The 26,242-nt window shown below is 52.1% G+C and overlaps 2 protein-coding genes and 1 non-coding gene across 3 annotated transcripts in view; 1 reads left to right on the plus strand and 2 right to left on the minus strand.

The window, feature by feature from the left end:
- LOC130030117 (transcriptional repressor scratch 2) overlaps window positions 1-26,242 on the minus strand; it is a 238,639-nt gene that overhangs the window by 187,840 nt on the left and 24,557 nt on the right. The gene's annotated exons all lie outside the window — the stretch shown is intronic.
- On the plus strand, window positions 2,750-2,933 carry LOC130030920 (U2 spliceosomal RNA). The gene has a single exon (XR_008793574.1). It is a non-coding gene; the product is annotated as a U2 spliceosomal RNA (small nuclear RNA).
- The window catches only part of LOC130030309 (angiopoietin-4), a 37,353-nt gene continuing 24,708 nt past the window's right edge, over window positions 13,598-26,242 (minus strand). The window contains exons 5-9 of the mRNA XM_056121555.1: window positions 25,324-25,439; window positions 22,510-22,611; window positions 20,319-20,485; window positions 14,952-15,082; window positions 13,598-13,842 (exon numbers count right to left, since the gene is read on the minus strand). Coding sequence (XP_055977530.1) covers window positions 13,682-13,842; window positions 14,952-15,082; window positions 20,319-20,485; window positions 22,510-22,611; window positions 25,324-25,439 — 677 coding nt within the window. The 3' untranslated portion in view covers window positions 13,598-13,681. The remainder of the gene's footprint in view (window positions 13,843-14,951; window positions 15,083-20,318; window positions 20,486-22,509; window positions 22,612-25,323; window positions 25,440-26,242) is intronic.

Raw genomic sequence — 26,242 nt, forward strand, 5'->3', positions numbered from 1 at the left:
ATGTTAATTCCGCCAATCTGTGAACATGAAATTGCTCTCTATTTAACAAGGTCTTTTCTTAATTATCACAGCAATTTTCTATTTATGGTTTTTATCATACAGATAGTAATTGCATGTGTTTACAAAACCCATCCTGGAGTGCTTCATGTTTTCTAATGCTGTTATAAATTACATTAAAATAGTCACGGCCGCGGTCCTCCCGTTGTTCATCGATTTGCTCGAGCGGGCCCAGTAACGTCTCCATCATGAGACTTGTTGTTACTGTGTTTGGCATATCGAATACGTCACATGTAGCTTCCAGGCTCTGCCGCGCGGGCGAGATACTCTCAGTAGCTTGCCAGGCTCTCCGAGAGGGGCGGAGGAATCGAACTTGGGTCAGCCATGTTGGCCGCTTGTAAGGCAAACGCCCTACCGCTGTGCTAAATGTGTTTAAGTATTGACCGTGAAAAAAAAAGTATGTAAAGGGATATTCTTGATAACCTTTCAATATCAATATTGCAAACCATAATGCCCAAAAGGAGAGCGAGAGCGAGAGAGAGAGTGCATAGAGGTAGGCAGGGTGGGGGGTGATGGGAGGGAAGCTGGGGACACTGGTGCTGGGAAATGTACACTGGTGGGGGGATGGGTATTGGAATACTGTATGACTGAAATCCAATCATAAACAGTTTTGAAAGGGTAAAAAAAAATAGTGAATTTGAAAAAAAAAAGAAAAGCAACTCAAATCACTGTCCCCTGCATGACCACAGGGGAGTCTTGCTTGAGATTTTGTTTGGACTGACAATCACCCTGACCCCAAGAATCGTGCTTATTAAGAACTCGCCATGGGACAGGCCAATGTGATTTACACTTTTCATGTACTCATTTAGGCCACAAATCATCCTATAAGAGGGATACTGTGACTGTCCCCATTTCACAGATCAACAAGTTGAGGCCAAGGGAGGTTTAGCAATTTGCAACAAGGACAACAACGGATATGAAGTACACCTGAGATGTGAGCCTAGCCCTCTCCAGAGCCTGTGATCATAACCATGACAAATTCCTGCTCAGCCAAGACCAAGTGAGGTCAGATGAAGTGGTGGGGTGGGGAAAAGGGGGGGGTTGTGTGGGGTGTGAGAGCACAGTTTTGCCCAGGGCAAAATTGAGCCAAGTGGAGGGAAAATAAAGTCATCAGTGCATGGAGCATGTGACAAATCCAAAAGATAAGGCAGCCGGAATGCCCGCACCTCCTCCATGCAGCTAGTGGCAATTCCGGTTTCATAGAGTTACAAGGTGCAGATCACGAAATCAATGTTGTGCCATGGACAAGGACAGCATACGGGAGTGGTGAGGGCTCATGTGTGCAGAGTCAGGATTGCTGGGTTCAAATTCATCTTTGCCTCATCCCTGGACTACCTCAGACAAGCCACTCAGCCTCTCATCTTTAGATAGAGAGATAGTTCGGTTATTCATTTATTTATTTTTTGCTTTTTGGGTTACACCTTATGATGCACAGGGGTTACTCCTGGTTCTGCACTCAGGAATTACTCCCGAAGGTGCTCAGGGGACCATATGGGATGCTGGGAATCGAACCCAGGTCAGCCACGTGCAAGGCAAAAGCCCTACCCGCTGTGCTATCTCTCCAGCCCCAGTCCATTTATTTTTATTAGAGAATTCTAATAGCATTTGAAAGCCTTTGCAAGGATCCTTTGCCCCTCTGTGGATCCAAGCCTCTTTTCACTCCTAGGGGTAATGCCTCCAAATGCATTTTCTGCCTCTCTTGCAACTGTTGGTGGCTGAGTGGGAGCTGTCAGGGGAGGGTTCTGGGAAATGCTCTTAGAAGACGTCGATGTAGCTGGGAGGAAAGATGAGTTGTCCTTTATCACTGTTCACATTTACATGGGACTTGGGCATGATGGCCGGAGCCCATCCCACCCCCACCTCCACCCATATGACCTTGACAGTTTTTTTTTAATTTTTTTTTTTTTTTGGTCACACCTGGTGATGCTCAGGGGCTACTCCTGGCTCTGCACTCAGGAATTACTCCTGGTGGTGCTGGGGGACCATATGGGATTCTGGGAATCGAACCCGGGTTGGCCGCGTGCAAGGCAAATGCCCTATCTGCTGTGCTATCACTCCAGCCCTGACCTTGACAATTTTGAAGAACATTCAATGTCCTTCCATTGAGAATGTCTGCTGATGTTTTTATGATCAGATGGGGTAGCTATTCGAAGAGAGGCATTCTCTCAGGACTGATGTTATCTTTGGGGAAGGTAACCTTTGATCATTATCAGTTCTCTCTGCTGTAAAGTTCCTGCTTGTCCCCAGCCTTCCAGCCCTGCACTTTGGAATGAAGTTTCTATTTGACAAAGTGCAGAATATCAAGTGGCGAGTTATTCCATTGCCCTCCTTCAGGGTGGAGTATCGACGACACGTATTGCTTGGAGTTCTTTTGCAAGGGACATTGATCTCTTCTTGCTTTTGATGGTTTTGCTCCTTCAGTTGCTCATTCTTATGGGTATGAATTGGAATGCTTATTTATTTTATTCATTTTTTTGGAGGGGAGCACACCCAGCAATGCTGATGGGTTGCTCCTGGCTCTGCACTCAGGAATTACTCCTGGCAGTGCTCAGGGGACTATATGGGATGCTGGGGATTGAAACCAGATCAGCTGCATGCAAGGCAAATGCCCTACGGCTATTGCTCTGGTCCCCATTTCTTTTATTCTTTGGATTATACTCTAGCACAAATTTACTCGTTTTCTTGCTCAAATTGCGCTTCTCGGCCTTTTGGCTAAGATCAAGTGTAGTATCTGTTCTTAAGAGTGCTCCCATCAGCCACTGGGAAATCTTTCCCTTGGCTCCTTAGACTTATCCTGAGAGAAGCAACAATCTGAGACAGGTATTTTGCAACAACAGCTTTAAAATACCCCCATTCCTGTTTGCTCAGAACTTTTGAATAAGAGTATGCAGCTTCCCTAAGACCCGGTCTCTATCTTCGGCACAGCTCAGTCATGTGATTTGCCTTGGCCAATGGGGAAAGGCTCAAGTATGCTAAAGCCTGGTGCAGGGAGCTTGCAGACCGTCATGTGAGCAAGCTTGGGTCAGCCACTGGGCCAGGAAAGATCATGTTCCCTGACCTCCAGCCAAACAATAACCACGTGACAGAGGCATTTGACCAGAACTGCAGATGTCGGTCTAACCCCCAGGCAAGTGTACCCCCCCCCCACATCCAGTTCTTCCAACCCTTAGCCTTGAATAATCCACAGTTAATCTGTTCAATTTGGGGGTGGTCTGTTATGCATTGAAAGCTAACAGCTACACAGGCTGCTTCCTTTAGCAAGTCTATGTTATTTGAGTTTTCATGAAGTCAAACCTAATCCTAAATGAATACAGGGTTTATTTCACAGGGAGGTCAGGGGAAGTGAGTGAGGCAAGGGGAACGCATAGAGGAGTGTCTTGGGAGAGAAATAATAGTTGATGATGAGTATTTACTTTGCTGTGTGTTGGTATTTAACTCGTGCTTTGGCTTTGATTTTTAGTAATGTGAGAACCATACATTTCTGGAGCAGAGATCTCATGAGTGATAAATAAGCAATTTTCTGTCCGTGCCCCACACTGCCCTCACCCTGCAGCCTTAGACCACTAGAATCCACAAGTCATTAAAGAAGTTGAGTATGAGAGAGAATTCATGCCAGGGGGAAGTCAGGGATGTCTCAGGAAGAGGCATTGAAAAAGACTCAGAGACCTAGGCTTGTAGCTACTTTTAAAGTTAGTTTCAGAAAGTGTTTTTCTCTATAGGTGCTATTGGGAGGCGGAAATCATAAGTTGAATACCAATAGTTTTCTGGAGGAGGCAGATAACATGGCGGAAGGAAGGAAGGAAGGAAGGAAGGAAGGAAGGAAGGAAGGAAGGAAGGAAGGAAAGAAGGAAGGAGCAGTCACTCTGCAAGAACACCTTAAGGCACGGCAACTTCCAGTTCAGCCTGCTGCTGTAGAAACGCAGACAGATGCCGAAAAGATAGCACAGTGGGTAGGGCTCTTGCTTTGCACTTGGTGACCTGGTTTGATCCCCAGCATTCCATATGCTCCCCTGAGCCCCACCAGGAGTGATCTCTGAGCCACAGAGCCAGGATTAGCCCTGAGCACCGCCAAGTATGCCCCCCAGTTCACCAAATCAAATCAATCAAATCAAGCCAAAACTAAAAATGCAAACAGCGCAGTAGAGAACTTAGATCAAGAGTTTTGTTTTCCGAAGCCTAAAAGAATTGTGCTGCCACAGAGGCAGGGTGAGGTGGAGGGGATGAGGTAGGGATGGTGGGAGGGATGTTGGGAGCATTGGTGGTGGAAAATGGGCACTGGTGGAGGGATGGGCACTTGATCATTGTATGACTGAAACACAAACATGAAAGTTTGTAAGTCTGTAACTGTACCTCACGGTGATTCACTAATAACAAATTTTAAAAAATTATTCAGACACAATGCTCTCACTAAGTGCTCAGTAGCGTTGTCTACTGAAATGCTCATGTCTGAATGAAAAAAAAATCTTGTTGCTAAAAAAAAAAATCCTCTGAGCACTTTAAGAACTGGCACTGATAGACTTGCTCCATGGAGGCTTGCCACCTCTTGCAGTTGGCAGAAAGCGTAACATCTGCAAAGGGTCACAGAACCAGGGAGGCCAAGGAAAGCTAGGGCGGGGGTGGGCCGGGTGGCATCCGGGGCCGGGCGGCGTGGCATTGGTGTCGGGACATGAGCACAGAGTGGCTTGGCTTCAGTCTTGGCTCTTCAGTCCCAGGAAGGCCCGCAGGACATGGCCGTCCAGGGCAGTTATGTGTATTTGGCCGGATATCAGCTGTTAGCTGGGAATGTTGGGCCAGCACATAGGGTGGAAAGAACGGTTCCAGAAGGAAGTCATTTTCTTTGTGTTCTCACATGTGGGCAGCCTCAGGAAAGAGAAACTGGAGCCCTGAGGGAGAGGAGGAAAGGCACTAGGAGCTTTGTTCCTTCTGGTAGTGCTGGGGCGGCTGCAGCCACTGAAAGGAGGTGTGAGAATGCTCTGATCTGTTTAGATTGGCCTTCTCAGAGACCACAGCAGCCAGAACGGTAATTACAAACAAAGCGACTTTCATTAAAACGTCCTTTGGAAAGCATCCTAACAGAGTTAGCACCAGGCAGATTCGGAGCCCCTTTGCCGGGTTCCTGTGACTCCCCCCACATTACCTGGGACTTAAGGGCAATTGGTTAAGATTTTTCAGTCTCAGACAGCAGTGGCTGGGCTAGAGCGACGGCGCCTGCCTTACATGTGACTGACCTGGGTTCAATCCCCAGCATCCCATACGGTCCCTTGAGCACTGCCAGGGAGTGGTTCTTGCTGAATGCAGAGCAGGGAGTAATCCCTGAGTATTGCCAGGTGTGACCACAAAACTAAAAACTAAAAAACAAATAGCAGTGGCTGACATAATTGGGTTCTCATATGTAAGTTGGTCCAGGCTTGACCTGGCAGTTCCATCATTAAAAGGAAGATCCTTCCATTGTCCTGCCCCATCAGTTCAGTTTGTGGCTTCAATCCTTAAGCCTACCTCATGGTCCAGGCTGCTGGTGCACCAACCATCACACCTATATCTAAGGTAAAGTGAGAGGAGGAGGGCAAAGGGGCTTCTGATTGGGGCTAGCATTCTCATCTTCCTGACATCATTGCTCAGAACCTGGTTCTGTGCCATATTCTAATATGAGAGGAGTCTGGGAAATATGATCTTTATTTGGGCACATCTACCCTGAGGGGTATGTGTATAGGTTGTTTTTAAAAGGCTGGCAGGGCCAGAGAAATAGTATTGTGGAGGGGCTGGAGTGATAGCACAGCGGGTGGGGCGTTTGCCTTGCACACAGTTGATCTAGGTTTAATTCCCAGCATCCCATATGGTCCCCCAAGCACTGCCAGGAGTAATTCCTGAGTGCAGAGCCAGGAGTAACCCCTGTGCATCGCCAGGTGGGTAAGGTGCTAGCCTTGTATGCAACCAACCTTGGTTTGATCTCTGGCACTTGGTTTGATCTCTACCACCCCAAGCACTGCTAGGAATGATGTCTGATAACAGAGTCAGAAGTAAGCCCTGAGAAATGCCAGAGGAGGCCCCCAAGCCCCAAAATAAAAATAAATAAATTTTTGAAGTAATGTGAATAGCATTCTTTTATTCTTTAACATTCCTCCTATCAAGAGGAGGGGATACTATAACCCCCGGCTCCCACAAGTCCACACACATTCCCTAGCTCTGTGCTGGGGTCTCACTGCCTTGAACAGAATAGGTCATGATGTTTTTGTTTCTTTATTCTGGCTTTGGGGCCACACCCCACGGTGCTCAGGGCTTACTCCTGTTTTTGTATGCAGGAATCTCTCCTGACAGTGCTTGGGGGAATCATAGAAGATTCCAGGGATTGAACCTGGGTAGCCTGTGTGCAAGGCAAATGCCCTACCCACTGTACTATCTCTCCAGTCCCGGGTTGTGATGCTTTTATAGTGGAATGTATCATATGCGGCCATGCAGCCCCTCCCAGCACCCATCAGTTAGACTTGAGCCAGGACCCGAGTCGTGGGCACATGGCCTACTGGTGGCACGTACTCACAGGAGTTCTTCCTGGCTTTAATATTTTGCCGTTACCATCTTGCCATTCTCTCATAACTGTCATCTTCAAGTTCTGAATTTTCTCCTTGAATGTGTGTAAAGTAAGTAAAGGCCCTCGATTTACTCGAGCTGGCCCAGTAACGTCTCCATTGGAGACTTTGTTGTTACTGTGTCTGGCATATCGAATACGTCACGGGGAGCTTGCCAGGCTCTGCCGTGCGGGCGAGATACTCTCGGTAGCTTGCCGGGCTCTCCGAGAGGGGCGGAGGAATCGAACTCGGGTCGGCCATGTTGGCTGCGTGCAAGGCAAACGCTCTACCGCTGTGCTATCGCTCCAGATGGGATAGCATCTGGGGCTTCTGGTGGAAAGGCCAGTGGAACCCATGGACCGTGCATGCAAGCAGAAAGCAGAGAGTCAAGATGTGAATCCTGGGCTGTGATTCAGCCAATCACTTATGCTTAAACTGACCTCACAGGAGAGGGAAGAAGGGAAAGATGGGGTCAGAGAGACGGTTCATAAGGTGCTTGGCTCGCACATAGCTCGCCTGAGCCCTGATGGGTATAACACCCAAAGCAAACCACAACAGCCACAGCAAAAAGCTATGGAGCCCTGGGGCCTGTCCCCAAGGACAAGAAAAGAACTGATGTATGGCCTGGCTTCTCTCCGCTTTAAATTTTCCCTGAAACCTTCAGGCACATGTTCTGCCACCAACTCCCAGCAATGACAAGTTCCAAAACACAGGAAATAATGGGAACCCTGGACACGCCACGCTGGGAGGCCTGCTGTCCTGTGCAAGAGGCCTTCCACTGTCCATGGACAGATCTTCTCTGAAGTCTTGGTGACACAGGTGTCAGGGTCCCCACCTCTGACTTGGAAGATGCCAGTGAACTCCAGCTGCCCCCAGCACTCGCTTCTGCTTAGAGCTCATCTTCATTTTAATATGATTCCCCAGGCCTGTCCTAATTCTCTGAAGCTGCCCCTTGTGCCAGCCCCTGGGCCTTTGCACATGCTGGTCTCTCCCCACAGACACTTTTCTCCCACTTCAACAAACTTCTTGTCTTTCTAAGATGCCTTCCTTGGCCACGCTGGTGTCTTTGCTTCGGTTGTACTAGAGAGTTGCCCCATCGCATTCATGCACTGTTTGTCGTCTGGCTAATTGCTATTGAATTTCTGTCTCCTCCCGCCCACTGCAGTCCATGCTTCCTTCAGAGCAGGCATCGGTCTGTTTTGTTCCTGGCCCTCCCAGGGGTCAGAATGCCACAAGTACCTACTCCATGTAGGTTTGCTGAGGAACCAGACTGTCTTGTTTTGTCTCATCACCACCCCATGAAGCAAGCAAGGTCATGCACTCCCATTTCAGGGATGAGAAGAATGAGGTCTCGAGAGAGAAGGGGCTACTCCTGGACCCTTGGGAGTTGCAGGTCTTGGTGACTGTGCACAGGACACCCCTCCCCAACACCAGGGGGTCGGTGAAGGCAGAGGGAAGAGGCCTGGGTCAGCTGTGGGGCTTCTGGGCTCCCACCACCTGTCCTTATTCCTAGATACGACCTAACAAGTAGGCCCTGGGCTGCACCCACTGTTGTGGGTATAGGCTGAGGAGGAGGAAAGCGAAAGGGTGGTGGCCCAGGGCTGATACCTTCCGCCTGGATGGGAGAGTTCAGGAGCAAAGGCTGGGCCAGGCATTTTGGCGTCTACTACACAATGCTGGAGGAGTGAGAAAAACTTCTGGAAAGTTCTCCTTATGCGTGCTAGCAAGCTTGAACTTGGCGATAGCTTATGTGTATTTATCTTCCTTGAGCTTTGGAAATAGGGGTTGAAGGCATGAAGGGGAGCTGGCGATCTGGGTCCAAAGCTCAGCAACTCCTCACTGGATCACTTTGGAGAAATGCCTACATTTCCCTGAGCCTCAGTTTCTCCATCTGTAAAAGGGGGCAAGGGTTAATTGTGGGTCTGATGTACTATTGATGATGCTGGGGGGCTATATGGTGTTGAGGATCAAACTCAGCGCCTTCTGCATGCCAGAACTGTATTCCATCCCTTTAGACTCTCTCCCTGGCCCCTCTTGGAAAGGGAGAAGGGCAGGCCCACATTGCCAGTGAGAAGAAGGACTGTTTGGAAGTTGGTCCTGACACTGAGACAGACCCCCAAACTGCCCCTATATTCCACAAAGGGCCATCTTGTTCCATGCCCATTGTCCTGGGATATGCCATGGGCTCCCCCACACTGGGGTGCCAAATGCCCTTGCTTTGGGAACAGGGATTACCTTTTGCCTCTCTGGCTCCATTGGCACTAGTAGAAAGGCAGGTTTATTTGGTCTTGGAGAACTTTCCAGAAGTTTTTCTCACTCCTCCAGCATTGTGTAGTAGACGCCAAAATGCCTGAACCAGGGACACAGTGTACACAGCACGGGAGGTGATGGCTGGCTGTGCTGCCTTGGGTAAGGTCCCTTTCCTCCCTGGGCTTCATTTCTTCACCAAACAGGGAGCACGCTGGTCAGATCTACGAGTGACAACCTGGCACCTGTGTAGGGACTTGGAGATGTAGCTACCCGGGGGCCAGTCCCTGTGAGCAGAGACCCCCAGGGAGAGGTGGGAAGGGCTCAGCCACCAGCTCTGCCTCCCACAGGGCCTTCTGCTCTCTGGATTCTCCAGCTGCCCTGCTGGAGGCTGAAGGTCTGAGTGTGAGTTTCCAAGAAAAGGTGTGTGGGTGTATGGGGCTCGAGCGTTCAGTGGCCAAGAACCGTTCCCCTGGCCGGCCCATGGCGACGGACGGGTGAAGGACTTGGGGAACAGAGAAACTGGGAAACTGGGCCCCAGGCTGGTTGGCAGTCAGTTTATTTCTCTCTTCTCCCCAGCTCAGTCATAGTTGTAGTTTGGGTCGTAATCCCAGTCATCATAGTTCCATCATCCTAGTCTCCTCGCAGATCTCAAAGTTTTCTACCTCATTATATCTTCTTCCTCATCTTGTCGTAGTCTCCTAGTCCTCTACTTCTAGTCTTTGCTATCCTTCTGCTCCCAAAGTCTCAGTTCTCATCCTCTTTCTAGCGGTCGACTTTCTAGACCCCCCCCTTACCCCTTACAGCATAGTTATGTAGAAATCATGAAGGGTGGGGACACACAAAGTGGGGTTGAACATTATCATAACAACAAACAGATGTAAAGCCACTCCTTCAGGAGATTAACTCAAGGACAAAATCTCATCTGAGGGTTCAGCACTCCAGATTACTAGGAGATCCGCTCAAGGGCGGGATCCAGGGTGTATTGCTTTCTCCTTTCCTCAGCTAATAATTCATGTAAACAATCAAAGTAAATTTCTTTCTTTCTTTTTTTTTTTTTTTTTGCTTTTCAAGTCACACCTGGCAATGCTCAGGGGTTACTCCTGGCTCTGCACTCAGGAATCACTCCTGGCAGTGCTCAGGGGACCATATGGGATGCTGGGAATCGAACCCGGGTCGGCCACATGCAAGGCAAATGCCCTACCCATTGTGCTATCACTCCAGCCCCGCAAATTTATTTCTTATAATATTTCTAGTCATTTTGTATGAGCACAGTAAGAGATATATTAAAACTTAAAGGTTGACTCTTCCTGGGGACATCTCACTATATATTCCAGACCATAATCCTCGGGCCAGGTTAGTCTTTCCTAACTCCAGCAGGGTCCTTATTCAATTCTTTTTGGGTCATGACAGAGTTTGTTCCATGACCCTGCTCTTATTATACTTATCTTGTCTCCTTTTGATGCCAGGGTAGTTTGCAGCTTGTCCTGGGTCCATCCCTGGGTCCTTTGTTGGGACTTTGCTTTTGGAGTGCTAGGAACTAAGGGCTACTAAGGTTTAAGTCAAATAAATATGGATGCTCAGGAGTAAATATTATTTTGGAGTCAATTAACTCCCATGTTATAGCATGAACGGTCCTCCTGTGTCTATACTAAAAGGACGTTGCTAAATAAACCATGCAAATGACATAAAAGAAAAAAGAAAAGCAATATAGGATTATTAGTGCTTGATGGAATTGGGTGGGCCTCAGGGCACAGTTGTTGGGAGTTACTCAATAAACCTAAGCTCCCCTGCAGGAGGAGCAAGGATAACCCAATGTTATCCAACAGTCTGAAGACTTCTAGAGGTCTGCACAGGTTTCGCCCTTCCTGCACAGACATCAGAGGATCAGTGGTGTCCTGGGGCTCTGCTACAGGGTTGCAGCCTAACACTCCTCAAGGGACTTAGCTTGTCTCCTTTTGAAGCCAGAGGATCCTTTTGACAGAGCAGGTGCCCATGATAATGGGGGCAACCTGGGTGATGAGCCGGAGGCTGGGGCCAGGCCCTTGGAGCCGGGCGGCAGGACTGAGGGCAGAGATGGAGACGAGTGGGAGGGAGAGACTCAAGGAGGAAAAATGAACACCAGTGCTTGCCTGCCCAGCACCGTTGCTTCTTGAAACAGCACCTCAGCTCCCCATGGCCAGTCCACACGGCCGGGGTGGGATCAGGGTCTGATGGCGTGATTCAGGATGGGTCAATCCAAGTGAAAGTGCTAAGTGCAGGGGTGGGAGTGGGGCAGTGCTGGATGGAGAGACTCAGGCTTTGCTGGGCTCACTGGGATGGGACGAGGGGTAGGGAGCATTCTCTGTCTTCAGGAGGCTGGACTGGGAGCACGTGAGTGCAGGGACTGCTGGGGCCACCTGTCAGGAGACAAACAGACTAAGAATAAAATTCATGCAGCTGATACAGGACTGTGATGTGGAGAGGAGGACTTTCATGGAGCTCCTGGATCAAACCACGCCTGAAGCCCTCCTTTTGGTTCCTGTATGTAATCCATCCCTTCCTGGGGATTGGGTTTCGATCCATTGAACTTTCGAGTCCTGTGACCGAAGAGGGTGGAAGGGAAGAGGCTGACAAGCAGGAACCTACACGAATCTACAAATAGGAACACAAACCAGTTTCATGGCCCTTTCGAAGCACAAAGATTTTGGGCCGTCCCCCTACCTTAAGGATGGCGCTGTCCCTGGCACTCAGGGCTTTACTTGGCCACTCCCCCTAGCAGAGAGCCAGCCCAGCCCACCAGCCCCCCAATACAAAATAAACATGGGCACAAGACCAATATGCTGGTCTCACCTGAGCCTGGGAGGGGTCAGTAAGGATGGGGGCACCCATTCACCTGTTCAAGAACTAACATTTATTAGGCACCTGCAGCATGCGGAAGTTTGCATGCACAGCCTCATCTCCTCTTGCGAGATCATCATCCTGGTTCGTGAGCAGGACCCTGGGGCTCAGGTCTAAGAGATGAAGCCGCTTGCCCCACGCCTACGTCCTGCCCACGGCCGCACTGAGCGCAGTAGATGCAGAATAAAGGCTCGGGAGCCTCAGGGCTGTGCGCCTCTGGCCACCCTCAGCTCTGCGTTCCTGACATTCTTGACTGCACGGCAGGAGATGAGCCTGAGCCGGGCTGGGCTTGCTTGGGTGACTGACTGAGGAGGGACTCGGGGCTGGGACAGAGCCAGGCAGTCTAAGGGGGTCCCATTTCCGCGGCCCAGCCGCCTGCAGGAAATGCCTCTGAACAAACACAGAGGCCCCCTCTGGGTGGGACAGAGCAAAGTGGGGGGCCCGGGGATGAGCTGATGATGATAGGACAGTGCTGGCCTCGGAGGGATGAGGACGGTGTCTCTTGGCCCTGCCCTGGGACCTTGGGCAGAGTCCAGCTGCAGTGTTACCGTGGGTGGGGCTGAAGAATGAGCTGGGCTGCTGGCCAGAAGGTGAGAAGGAGCTGGACACAGAGTGGTGTCCTTTCCCAGGCAGGGTGGACACCCCGCGAGTCCCTGAACTAGACCTGGGGTGGGTATGGTGACTGGGAGTGTTGCAGGGAAGCCCCCCAGGCAGAGACCTGCCTTTGTCAGCATTGGGGAGTCTCAGAAGACATGGGCCCACAGCACAGACAGGAAGCGGAGTTCTAGAACCTTCTTCTGGGATGGTTGTGTCTGCTTTAACCCAAGGGTCCTGCCAGGGTCTGTTTGAGGACATCACTGGTGTCCCCAGGGCCAGGACAGCTGGAGGTGGGGAAGGAGGCTTGGGGCACTGAGTCAAGACCGGTGAAGACCGGCATTTCCCAGGGGTGCCCCAGGCCCAAGGAAGCCCTGCAATAAATAGGACCCATTTTCCAGACTTCAGGAGAAGTCTGTCCACACTTTCCCCCACATCACTGATGGTCACAAGGGACATGGCACATCAAATGCTCTGACAAGTCCTGCAGCTGGCATGGATGTATGCACGGATCTAGTAAACCCGGCGCTTCTTGGTCATGGGCACTTTCACTCATTTTGTTCTGGGACCACACCTGGTGATGCTCAGGGCTTAATCCTGGCTCTGCACTCTGGAATTACTCCTACTGGGGTTCAGCAGAATGCCGGGGATCTGACCCAGGCTGGCCACGTGCAAGACCAGTGCCTGACCCGCTGGGTGATGGCTCTTGCTAGAACCTCCAAACAAAGTCTCGAGGGCAGGGGCACTTTTTGAGAAGAGTCCCGGTTCTTGTCTGGGAAAGCATCATCCAGGACTGCTCGGGAGAAGGGACCCTGCTTAGACTTTCTGGGAGCCCCAGGTCTGAGCTCCGGATGCTGAGCCTTGGGGCAGGGCGGCCCTGGGGGTGGAAAGAATCATTCCCACCATGACGCAGGGCAGACCAACTTCAAGGACATCCCAAGACTGAGAGCACTGGGAGCAGGGCCAGCCTTTCCACTCATCTCGGGCATGGAGATCGGGAGCCACAGCTGGGCAGCTCTCTGTCCCCTGGGTACTGCCCCGTCCTGCCAGAAAGTCCACCGCAAGACAGGAGCTCTTCCGAGAAGCCAAGGGAAGCCGGTTCTCGGCGCAGGCAGGGGCTCTTGCAGGAGGCAGGCGGGGAGAGGAAAGGGATCCCTTGGAGGTAGGAGGCCCCCACCTGCCCACCCTTGCAGAATCTGGCGAAGTTCCGAGGGGCAGCCGACTCTCCTGCACTCCCGGGGCAAGGAGGGCTGAATCCCAGGTCCCAGGTCCTGTGTTCGGATCCAGCCGGCCCAGGGCAGAGCCAGCGGGCTCCTCCCTGGGTGCAGCCCGGCTGCTCCTTAGGTGCCCACGGGCCGTAGCATCATGCGGGTGGCGCGCAGCGAGTAGCTGGGGCCCTGGAAGTAGTACCAGCGGATGCCATTCAGCTTGCGCATGTGGTGGCGTGCCGGGTAGTAGATGCCGTTGAGGTTGGAGAGGCCGCAGGCGTCAAACCACCATCCTGGGGGGGTGGGGGTGGGGGGTGGAGAAATGAGGAGAGTGGAGGGGGAGAGCCCCGCCAGTGAGGTCAGGGTTATCCTCCCCCATGACGACCAACACTACCACCACAGCTATGTCGCTGCCTCCTCCAGGAAGCCAGCTTGCAGGGAACCTGGGTGGGTGAGTGGAGGTCAGGGGGCCCCGGGAAGGCGCTGGGAGACCCCGGCCTCCTGCTCAGTTTGTGGCCTCTGGAGACAGCACCAGCTTCTTGTCACTCCAGTTCCTGTGTCCCTGTGACCCTCTCTCACCATCCTCCCTCCACCCCCCACTCTTCATCTTCCCTGCTGGCTCTGGCGGTCACTGATTCTGTGTCTGGAGGTCTCTGTCCTGGTCTGTCTCTGTCTCTGTCTCTTTGTCTCTGTCTCTCTCCCTCTCAAATAACACTCGTCTCACTGAGGGCCTTTGAACTCTGTTATCCTGTCCTTCTGCATCTGCTTGTTAAATTCCTTTTTTTTCCTCTTGGTTTTTGAACCACATCTGGCAGCGCTTGGGGCTGACCCCTGGCTCTGTGCACAAGGATTACTTCTGGCAGTGCTCAGGGACCAAGTCTAGGTTGGCTGCGTGCAAGTGCCCTACCTCTGTACTCTCTCCGTCTGTCATATTTGGTCACCATCTGCCTCTCTCCTCTGTACTTCTGTCCCCTAAGTTGTCTCCACGCTACTCTCAGGGTCTCCCTCTATGCGCCCATCTCTGTGTCTTGGGAAATCTCCCACCTATCTCTGTCCCTCCAATCTCTCTCTCTTGGACCCAGCTCTCTGCCTTCATCTACCCCTCTGCTCCCAGACCCTGGGCCAGCACATGTGGGATGGGGATGGGGGTGCCTGGTGGGGTGAAACTCTGGGACACGCCTGTAGAAAAGTGAGACTGCTGGTTGTAGGGGGTGAAGCCTGAGAGACACCTCAAGGACTGGAGCGGGCTGGCGACCAGCCTGGGGGGTGAAGGGGGGTGTGGAATCGAGACGCCAACCAGGTTCCTGACTGTCCTGGTTCCACAAGGACCCAGGGAGGGAGGGAATGGGGTGCACAGTGGGCGAGCCGGCAGGCGTAGGGGGCTTCTCTCCACGGCACCCACCTCCAGACAGCATCTGGGCACACTTGCAGAGGCAGTTGTCATTGTCTGCGTCACGGGTGCTGAAGTTGGTCCCCTGCAGGGCCAGGCTGCTCTGGCGTCCTGCTGAGCCACTGTACCCGCCCAGAGAAAGCCTGGAAGCCACCCAGAGGTGGTGATGGGAGAGAAAGGATCTGGAGTCAGCACGGGGGTGTTTGGGGAAGAGCAATCTCCCAGTCAGGGGCGTCCCTCTGTTTGTCTTGGGGTGAGGGGGTCCAGCCTGGGGAGCTCGAATTTTCCTCCAACCCCCTGCTTGCTGCTTCCTCAGGTGAGAGTGTCTGTGGCGGTCCCCACCCACTGTGCCTGCTTCAGGCCGAGAGAGAAGATGGCCGTGAGCATGAGGACACAGCTGGCCTCACTTGCTCATCTCTGGACCATGGGGCTCCGCAGCAGTCAGCTCCCTCGCTTTTACACCCTCACAACACCCCATTCTCTCCGATGAGGAGACAGATGCAGGCACTGAACAGAGCTTGCCCAAGGACTCAGAACCCAGGAGGGTGAGGTGTGGCCTGGCTGGGCAGTGCAGTATGTCAATGCTGCTCCCCTGCTGGGCATCCTGCAGCTCCAGCCCCCTCACCCCTCCTCATAGCCATTCTCCTCCTCCGGGAAGTCTTCCCTGATCACACCTACATATTGGTGCCCTGGGGCACCCCCAACACAGTGGCTGCCACCTCTGCAGACAGCAGGTGGGTGGAGGGTGGGGGTGGGGAGACTTTATAGACTTCAGCTCTGCCAGGGGTGAGTTCCTGGGAGTGGGGGAGCACATTCAGATTGTGTGGTGGTTCTGACCATGAGACCTAGGGGATTGGATTCAGATCCCGGCTCTGTTGCTAACCCGCTGAGAGTCCTGGGCACTTTGCTCCACCTCACGGCTCTGTCTTCTCTGCTTGTCCACACGCTCCTGGGAGTGGTGTTTACAGGGCTGCCGCGTTTGGACAATGCTGGCCCATGGCTGGAGCGGTGTGCAGCTGTGTATGGGAACGCTCTGGGCACTGACAGCCGTCTGCCTGTCCTGTGCTCCCGGCTCTGGGCTCAAGCTGGCACCGCTGAGCCTGGCTGAGGGAGTGTGGGGTGTGGAAACCGGAAAGGGGCCTGCACTGGCAGCTGAGGTGGGGCGCAAATTAGGAGGCTGCCTGGGTGGGGCTGAATGGACCCCAGATGTGGCTGGGGCAGCTTAGAAAGTGTCGAGGCCCGGGCATGTGGCGGGCTCAGACCTGCTCTCCCTTCCTGCTGTGGGCTCTGGGCATGATGTGGGCTCAGCCCTGCCCTTCCCGCTGTGGGCTCTGCCTATGGTGAGGTAGTGTGTGTGTGTGTGTGTGTGTGTGTGTGTGTGTGTGTGTGTGTAGGGGGTGGGCACAGGATCCAGATGTCTGCAGCCAGCTGTGAAGCCTTAACCGTGCCCTCACACTTGTGCCCAGGGTTATGCGCGGAATTACAGACCCACCTGCTGAGGGGTCTGTGTGGGTAGGGCCTCCCTGGATGGAGGAGCATGTGTGTGTGTGTGTGTGTGTGTGACAGATGCCCCTGCCTCAGTGCCCCCTCCTGGTCTACTCACATGATTTGGCTCCTGATCGTCCATCAAGAGCCCCAAGATGTGAGTTCCAGGCCAGGCTGGGGGAGTGAGGTTTAGGGTCCCACTCTGTCTGGGCTGGACCTAAGTGACGGGCCTGTTGGGATCCCTTCTGCTGAGCAGGCCCATATCCTGAGTCCCATCTCATAGGCTGCTCCTGTTCCCTCCCCACGGGCCAGACTGAGGAATCAGTGACCGCTGGGGGATGGTCGAGACACGGCTGGGGAGCCTCACTACCCCCGTTGTTCAGATACACATGGAACATGTCAGCGGTTCAGGGCTGGGCAAGTCAAAGAAACATGTGGGTCTCTGGGACCCCAATGTCAGCAGATGAGGGGCATTGCCCATGTGCCCGTGACTCTGTGAATGTGACAGTAGGTCTGGCTGTGAGCTCTGGTGGAAGATTCTACTCACTTACGTGTGGACATGTGTGTGTGAGTCTGTGCAGGAACGGCTGTCCTCAGCTGAGCTCTGGACTCCGTGCCTGTAAGAGTGTTGACCTGCAAGGCCTTCTGGAGTCATGTTTGCATATACATGTATGTGTACATGTGTCTCTCTGCGTGTGCACATGCATGTTTGTGTGTGCATGTGTGCACGCACACATATGCATGTGTATTTGTACATGGGTGTGTGCATGTGTGTGTGATTGTTTTCATGCATGCATGTATGTGCATGTGTATTCGCACATGTGTGTGTTTGCACGCATGTGTGTATATGATTGTATGCATGAGCATGTGTACGCATGTGTGTGTATGTGTGTGTTTGTGTGTACACACATGTGCATACATACGTGTGTGAGTGTGTTTTCGTGCTTGTATGTGTGTGCATTTATGTGTTGTGTCTGTGTCTGTTAAACCCCCGTGTCTGCAGTCCTCCTGCTGGTTCCTGCACTTGGCCTCGGTGTGAAGGTGCTTGGGCACACAGGTCCTGGGTGAGAGGCGGTGTCTGGCATGTGCCTCCCCGCCAGTCTCTGCTGCTTTCAGCTGCGGGCCCCAGCTGGGCTCCAGAGGGCCCCCTTGTTTCTGAGCCCTCCTGCACCCCAACGCCCGCACCCAGCTGCAGACTGCCCACAGGTCGCTGGCTTTGGGTTTCTCTATGGCGATTTGCTCCCCAGCCTGTTGACCCTATAGTGGGGTACAGGGACCAGGCGTGCTCTGTCCTTCTCCCTCTGACCCTCCTCTGGCAACTTGTAGCCTCTCTGGTGCATCCTGGGAGCTCCACTTCCCAGTGCCTACCCTACACTTCTCTGTATGCAGAGCCTCCTTCTTAGGATTTGAGTAGCCATCAAAAGAGGTTTGTGGGTAACTGTGACTAACTGGACATGAGCTCTATCTCTGCTTCTACTCAGAACATCCCCACTGCCTGCGATCCCTTCCTAGCCTCTCTTGGTCAGGACACTGTCTGCTGTTATAGTTTCACCTCCTCCAGGGAGCCCGCCCCAATCACACAGGTGCCTCTGTGCCCTGTGAGCTTTCCCATGAGGCAGGTTTTGCCTCTTAGGGGTGAGAGGTTGCCTACGGACATACTCGTCTATATCATTTTTTAGGGGAACACACACCCAGTGATACTCAGGGGTTAGTCCTGGCTCTGCACACAGGAATGACTCCTGGAGGTGCTCAGGGGACCATATGGGGTGCCAGGGATGGAACCCAGGTTGGTCACATTAAGGCAGGCACCCTCCCAGCTGGACTATCTCTCCAGCTCCTTGGACATACAAGTAGCACAATGTACTGTGAATAGCATTGAGGGATGACACCCAGATCTGATTTGTCCCCAGTGGGCACTGCCCATGGGTGCCTGGCACAGAGCTAGTGTTCAACATACTGGTCTCAATTAGGGCTCTACAGAAGGTTGAGTGGATGTGGGCCCTTGGAAGACTGGCATCCCTGTCTGGGAATATGGGCATGGAGTTCTCCCCGGCTCACACAGAGGGCCCAAGCAGTGCCCACGAGAGGACCTGGCGAGAGGTTCCAAAGGTAAGACACACTCAGTGGATACAAATGACAAAGATACACAGAAGCATAATTGTTGCTGTTGTGCCTTTGCATGTATGATGTGTCCAACAGTGACTGACTATGAGAGATGCTCTTCTGCAGATCTTCTCAATGATATGAAAAATATAGTTTTTATGATGAGGAGAGAGAGAGGGATTGGCTCAGGGTCTCCCAGGGAGACAGAGACGGAGCAGACGGAGCCAGGTTCCACGCGTTGGCATTGGTGGTCAGTGGCTTAACACTGAGGAGGGTTAAGGCTCTTATTTTACTGTGGGGGCAGGATATGGGCTCAGGAATTTCTACTGGCAGTGCTCTGGGAACTATGCAGTTCCAGGGATTGGACTTGGACCCCCTCTCCCCCTTTGTGCAGTGCCTGTGCCCCAGTCTTTTGAGCTGTCTCTAGTCCTTTTGGGCAAGGGGCATAACTGGTGGGTCACAGGGGTTACTCTTGACTCTACAATCAGAAATTGATCCTGGTGGTGCTTGGGGGACCATGTGGGATGTTCAGGATCAAACTTGGATTGGCCATGTGCTTGACAAATGCTATCCCTGCTGTACTACCGCTCCGGGCCGTGGCCTTGGTTTCTTATCCAAGGGGGATCCGGCTTAATCCTGCCTGGTCCAGATGCAGGTGATGTTTCCTGCATCCTAGACCTTGCACTGGAAGGAGGAAATGATCAGTCTGGGGTGGGTGCTGGGAGGAGGATATTAGAATGACGTGGCTGGGAGAATGAGGGCTATTTAATGGAAAAGAGAGCAGTGGGGTGGTGGAGTGGTGGGGTGGTGGTTGCAATATCACTGTGAAACGCCCCCAGAGGTGAGTTTAGGTCTAATGTGCAGGGGGCCTGAGTGACATCAGAAGTTTCTTGGGAAGGAGTGATGTCCCCATCAGTGGGGGCAATCCAGCATGGCTGGAGGTGCCCGCGAGAAGGTTTGAACATTGAAGGACTGCATGATACCAGGGTTCTCTGCAGTCCCATAAACACAAGCCTCCGAATCCAGTTGAGTCTGTGTCCCAAGAGAGCAGGGACCATGGTGTGGCTTCAGAACATGCATTTCTCAGAGGGAAAACATCAGGGAGCAGAGCTGCCAGTCATTTTGGAAACAGGGAAAAGTGACTTTAAATCCTAGCTGGATCTCACTCGTCTGCCTGGGAAGGGAATTTAAACCCTGCACCTCACTTTCTGCATCGCTGGAGCAGGCATAGTTCGGAGTGCCCTGGGGGAGGAATCGGTGGAGGAATGAGCCAGAACAGTCAGCAAATGCTCGTTCCTTTGTTCTAAACAGAGCTAAGAACCAGGCTGAGATGAGGTAAGAGGCTTGGATGATTTTATAATGCACGAGATCTGCAGCCCGTTTGATTCTTAAGAGGCAGAGGGAGGGAGAAACCAGAGTCGGAAAGAGCCCCAGTCTCCTGATTTCCAGCCCCAGGGCATTTCTATCTCAGCCTCTAGCTTCAGGCAGACTGGGAAAAGACTCCCCCATCCCTCCCGTAAAGTGACTGACCCGGGCTAACTAACCTCAGAAAGACCCTCCCCGCTCCCCGCTCCCAGCGCCAGCTGCCTGCTCCCCACCCCACCCCGTGGCTGGGACATGCTGAGTGCGAACCCGCCGCCTCCAGATCCCGTGACGTGCGTCCAAATGGAGGACAGATGGAAGGAAGGGGAGACGCCCAGGGACTGACCTTGCATGCAGTCTCTGCAGCCACCAGCCCAGGGCCCCCAGCCCGCCCGCCTGCCCGCCCGCCTGTCCGGGCCCCGAGCCCACCTGTAGAGCTGCCCCTCGCTGCCCAGCTGGAAATGCTCGTACTGGGCATAGGCCTCGTTGCCCTCCCAGTCTTGCAGCTCCACGCGCAGAGAGTAGGTCCCGCTGCTGGTGAGCTGGTGCACCACCTCGTTGCCCAGCCAGTGCTCCCCAGCCGGGTCACCAAAGCCCTACAGGGAGGGAGGGTGGGAGTGGGCAGTGTGCCGAGGACAGCGGGTGGCTACACCCCTGACTCAGAAGCTGGGCCGGGCCAGGTGCCAGAATGACCGATCCCAAACCACTTTGCCTCATGGTCGAGTTCACGAAGTGGAGTGTGGGCAGGCCGGCCAGGGCGGAGAACACCCCAGCTCCCAGCCCAGCAGGACTAAGGCTTCTTTCTGTAAATGTAAATGCTGGGTAAGAGGAATCGAAAGCATATTTCTGTGAAGTTCAAGCTCAGGCAAAACTAAGCACTGAATGACAGAAGTCTGGGTGGTGGGTATCTTTTGGTGAGTATCAACTGGGAGTGGGTGGCAAGAGGGATTCCTGGAAGCTGGAGGTGTAGATCAATGTTCTATACCTTTTCAGACCCGTGGGCTGGCCCATGCCTGGCACACTATTCATATGGGCCAGTAGTTAGAACCGAGGCAGTAGGCTGGTGTTTTTCAACCTGTCCACACCTGCAGCTGGAGTGATTGCACAGCGGGTAGGGCATTTGCCTTGCATGCAGCTGACCCGGGTTCGATTACTCTGTCCTTCTCAGAGAGCCTGGCAAGCTACAAAGAGTATCCCACCCGCAGAGCAGAGCCAGTCAAGCTCCCCGTGGCGTATTCGATATGCCAAAAACAGTAACAAGTCTCACAATGGAGACGTTACTGGTACCCCCCCCTCCCCGAGCAAATCGATGAACAATGGGAGAACAGTGCTACAGTCCACACCTGCAGATCACCACCGGTTCATGGAACAGTGGTGTAGATAACTATTCTGTGTGGTGCTCACAGGGGCAAGAAGAAGCTGGAAACATTCTCCTGAGTTCTTCTATTCAAGGTTTTTACACTCAGCTGCATGAATGTCAAGCCTCCATCACACATTAAAGATTTGAATGAGCAGACTTCCATCAATGACCTGGCAAGTGGCAGAATTTCAGCCACACAGGAATGGAAAGCTAGGAGCCTTGATTTTCACATTATAGGATGGCAGGAACCTTGCCCTCTCCCAGAACCAAAATTCAGTACCATGGACAGGGCTCGGCTAAGCCCCACTCCCCATTTTAGTGGCGAAGCAAGTGATCTGCCTGAGAGATTCTCGTGACTCTGAAAATGTCTGCGTCTGAGCACCCCCGTTCCTCTTGGGCACTTTAGGGATCTTTTCAAATCCAACTGGTTAAAAAATATTCAAAATTTACTTAGGCCTGTAACAGCAAACAGATACAAAAGATACTATTGTTGCACTTCCTTATGGGGATGTTTTTGTATTTTACTTTTGCACACTTGGAGCTTTTAATTGAACTGACAAAAAATTCCTTTATTTAAGAATAATTTTTATTTAAGTTAAAGTTTAACTAAAAAAATAGAATGGCTAGGGCGATAGCACAGCGAGTAAGGTGTTTGCCTTGCACACAGCTGACCTGGGTTCGATTCCCAGCATCCCACATGGTCCCCTGAGCACCGCCAGGAGTAATTCCTGAGGACAGAGCCAGGAGTAACCCCTGAGCAACGCCGGGTGTGACCCAAAGAGCAAAAAAAAAAAAAATAGAATAGCAGGGCACTACTTCTCATCTTGTAAAATGTGCATGGTCTTTGGGCTAGAAATACCATGTTGAGAAATATCTCTCCTGTGGATCAAGTCATATATGTTGAAAGACACAGAAATTCTTTTAAGCAACATATCTGGGGTGGGTAGGGGAAATGGCACTTTCTAGCCCCCAGGAGTAACCCCTAAGCATCACTAGGTATGACCCAAAAAGCAAAAAAAAAAAAAAAGAATATGTGCCAGAACATTTGCGACCCCTTCACCCCCACCCCCTGCCAAATTAGTCCATTTTGGATGCTGTAATTCCTGAAAGTGAATGAGTACTGAGCAAATCTGTTTGAAAGGGGTTGTAGGAAGGATGCAGATCAAACCAGCCCCCAGCCCCCTATATATGTCCTGCCCCAGTTTATGCACCTGAAGATCCGCCTCCCCCTCATCCCTCCCCCCAGGACAGCAATGGTACCTGCTTATAATCCTTCCAGTTCCGCTGGAAATTGACGCTGCCATTTTCTCGGCGCTGGATGAGGGTCCAGCCGCCTCCATTGGCCTCCATGTCACAGAAGACCTAGAGGAAACAGCTGCATCAGGCTGGGGGCATGGGAAGCTCTTGGAGGCTGCTCGAAGCAAGGAGTGGGCTGGCTCGAGTGTGATGGGCCAGAACCACAGAGAGCAACAGAGGAGGAACCTGGTGGTCAAAGCCAACCCTCACCTCCACATTCATTTTCTTTTCTTTTTTCTTTCTTTTCTTTTTTTTGCATTTTGGTCACACCCGGCGATGCACAGGGTTTACTCCTGGCTCTGCACTCAGGAATTACTCTTGGTGGTGCTCAGGGGACCATATGGGACGCTGGGAATTGAACCCAGGTCAGCCTCATGCAAGGCAAATGCCCTACCCGCTGTGCTATTGCTCCAGCCCCCTCCACATTCGTTTTCTTTCTTTTTTCTTTTTTTTTCACATTCATTTTCTAATGAGACGAACAAGTATCACCCTCTCAGAGTCTCCCTCTCCTCACCTCTCTGCCCCAGTTTCTCATCTGCAAACGGAAGATGAGAATTCAAGGAGACCTCTAGAACAGAGAGTGGCGTAGAGGGAAACACTTCCCCAGAGGCTCTTCACTTCCTACTGCTGCAGGACTATTGAAAGGGCTCAGTGGTCACTAGTGTCAAGTGCCCGGCACACAGACAAATGTTTTCCAAGCACCTGCTACTGCCAAGCTCCATCCAAGGCACTGGGGATGCTACTCTGGGTAACACAAAAAGAGTGCTTCCTCTCCGAGAGCTCACCATCCATCAACCACACCTTTGTGGTCTAGTCCAGACTCACTATTTTTTTTTTCAGTCAGAACAAGCTTAATCAGGACAAACGTGGTTTTCCATCTCCATACTAGAAAAATTAGAGATGAATCAGAGATAGGCATCTCTGGGGACTCACTTAGCCTGGAGGAGACAATGTCAGGATAGGCAGACTTCACTGTGCACATGTGGTGAGTTCCAGGGAGAGCCTCCCACCAGGAGTTACTGATCTATCATGGAAGACTTCTTGGAGGAGGGGACATTGGGACAGGGTTGTAGAAGATGGTGTGCTGCCAGGAGAGCCCAATGGGTCTGGAATTTCCATGCCAGCAGGAGTAAAGACTCAGGTGGCAAAAGCTGGTTCAGGGAGAGAAGGCATTGGCATCTGTTTGGGGGATGGTAGCTGAGTGTGCAATAAGGGAAACTGAGGTCCAGAGATGAGAGGAACTTACTCAAGGCAAGGAAAATTGACATTTGAGCCCAGATTCCTTGCTTTTCAGGAGAGCTGTCCCCTTTATATTAGTGTTCCCAAGTTTCACTCACTCACACCTTCCTCAATTCCATTACAGCTGGATTTACTTAAAGTTTTTTTTTCAAATAGGATATTTACTTTTAAAATGGTTTCCTGTTTTCTCAAAACAAATACTTCTATTAAATGCATTTGTCATTGCCATAAGTCTAATCACAAAATAAAGAGAACAAAACAATCAAAAGTTAATAATAGTAACCGCAGACCTACAAGGTGCATCTCTTGGTTACAAGAGGGAGTTTAGCAGATGAAAAGTGTTAAAGATATGGGGTCAGAGCAATAGTCCAGTGGGTAGGGCACTTGCTTTGCACATGGTAGGCCTGGGTTTGATTCCTGGCACCCCATATGGTCCCTGAATCTGCCAGGAATTATCCCTGAATGCAAAGCCAGGAGTCAGTCCTGAGCACCACAAGGTGTGGCCCAAGAACAGAAAACAAAAACAAAACAAAAACACAAAATAAAAAAGAAGGCTACAGATAACCTGCAAGGGGCTGGAGCAATAGCACAGTGGGTAGGGCGTTTGCCTTGCACGTGGCCAACCTGGTTCAATTTCCAGCATTCCATATGGTCCCCTGAGCACCGCCAGGAGTGTTTCCTGAGTGCAGAGCCAGGAGTCAGCCCTGAGCATCACTGGGTGTGACCCAAAAACCAATAAATAAATAAATAAATAAATAAAATAAAGATAACCTGCAAAAGAATAGTCATCCAAAGGATTGAAAAAACTAAAAGAAAAAAAGATCAGAGACAAAGTATAGGGGTTAAGGCTCTTGCCTTACATCCTGCTGACCCCGGTTTCAATCCCAGATGGTTCCCCAAGCAGATAAGGGTTACTCCTGAGCAGAACTCCCCCCAGCCCCCCAAAGGGAATTATAAAATGAGAAGAATGCCTGTACCCCATATGCTTCTACTTCTGTGCCAGCCCCCAACTCTCCCTATGAGCACACTTTCCCTTCATCCCTCTCCCCTCCAAATAGCTGGGCCTCGAAGTTCAGGGCAGTGGGCGGTGGGGGGCCGGTGAACCATCTGCTAAAGATGTGGAGCCTCCCTGGGCCTTGGGCTCTCATTTTCCATGGGGAACGGAGCCCCCACAGCCTTCTTCAACAAGATTATATGGAAGAGAAACTTCCTGGGACTGGCATTCCAGGGCACCTCTACTCCAGCACCACCATAACCCACAGAATTATGTCCTGCTAGTCAGACTAGAAGCATCTCCAATGACAATCCCGGAGAGGGTACACTGTCTGCTTTGTGAACTTCTGGCTTAACCCCAGATCTGACTCCTGATTCGAGAGAGGGGGCCCCTGAACATAGAGCTTCCCCATTTTCTCTGCCAACTCAGATGTTGGAAAAGGCCTCAAGAATACCAGGGCAGGGTGGAGGAGGGGTCGGTGATTGTTTGAGAGTCCCCTGCATGCATACCCTCTGACAGTAGCAGACCCCCGAGCGCCCCCTAACCTTTTTGGGCTCCGTCATATTGACCACGTGGATGACGTAGACGCCGCTGGTGTTGGCCCCGGAGCGCTGGATCTCGGCACAGTCCTGAAACACCTGCTCAGCAGCCCTCACGGGGGCTGCCGTGGGTCAAAGCAAAGGCAATTGGCCATGAAGGGAGGGGAGAGAGGAGGCCGTGGCAGGCACCACACCTGCTTCCTAGCCAGGCGCAGAGTTGGGAGGTGCTGGGGCAGGGAGATGGGGCAGACCTGCAAGGGTTCCTAGCTGGCTGACTCTGAGCTGGGGCTTAGAAAAGAAGCGGAAGTGGCATTGGTGGAGAAGAGGGAAGAGCCAGGCAGGAGGGCAGTGTCTGTGCAAAGACTCCGAGACAGGAAGTGGTTCATTCTACGAGAGCAGAATTGAGGCTAACAATGAAGAATGGGGAGGAGCCGACCCGGAGAGCACCAAGGCAGGGAGATAAGTCTGTGAAGCAGCAGGGGTCTGTCCAGACTGGAGAGCCAGATGGAGGAGGCAAACTGTGCTGAGGAAGGGTATGTTGACCAATGTAGGACAGCCACTGGAGGGGAAAGTTGCAAGCATGAATTTGGCAAGCACCAGGCTGCTATTCCCATTGCACAGAGCAGAATACTGAGGCATCAGAGGGGGGAGCCTGGCAAAGGGCACACAGATGGGCCCAGAGCCTTTCCTCCCTCCATGTGTATGGGCTGATATGTCCTTGGAACTCCCTTTGGGAGGCCCAACATACCCCCCAACCCGACCCCTACAGCCCTAGAGGCGTTCTCCCTCAGTGGGCTCTCCCTGAACACGTCTAGGATCCCATTTCTTCTCTCAGAGTAATAGTAACTGATGACAGAATTCCACCAGGGCCCTAGGACCCTGCCTGAAAACTGCCAGGGCTTCAAATCCCGCCACTGACACTTTC

The sequence above is a fragment of the Sorex fumeus genome, unplaced genomic scaffold (assembly GCF_029834395.1).
Source record: "Sorex fumeus unplaced genomic scaffold, SorFum_2.1 ptg000044l, whole genome shotgun sequence".
Taxonomy (NCBI): Eukaryota; Metazoa; Chordata; class Mammalia; order Eulipotyphla; family Soricidae; genus Sorex; species Sorex fumeus.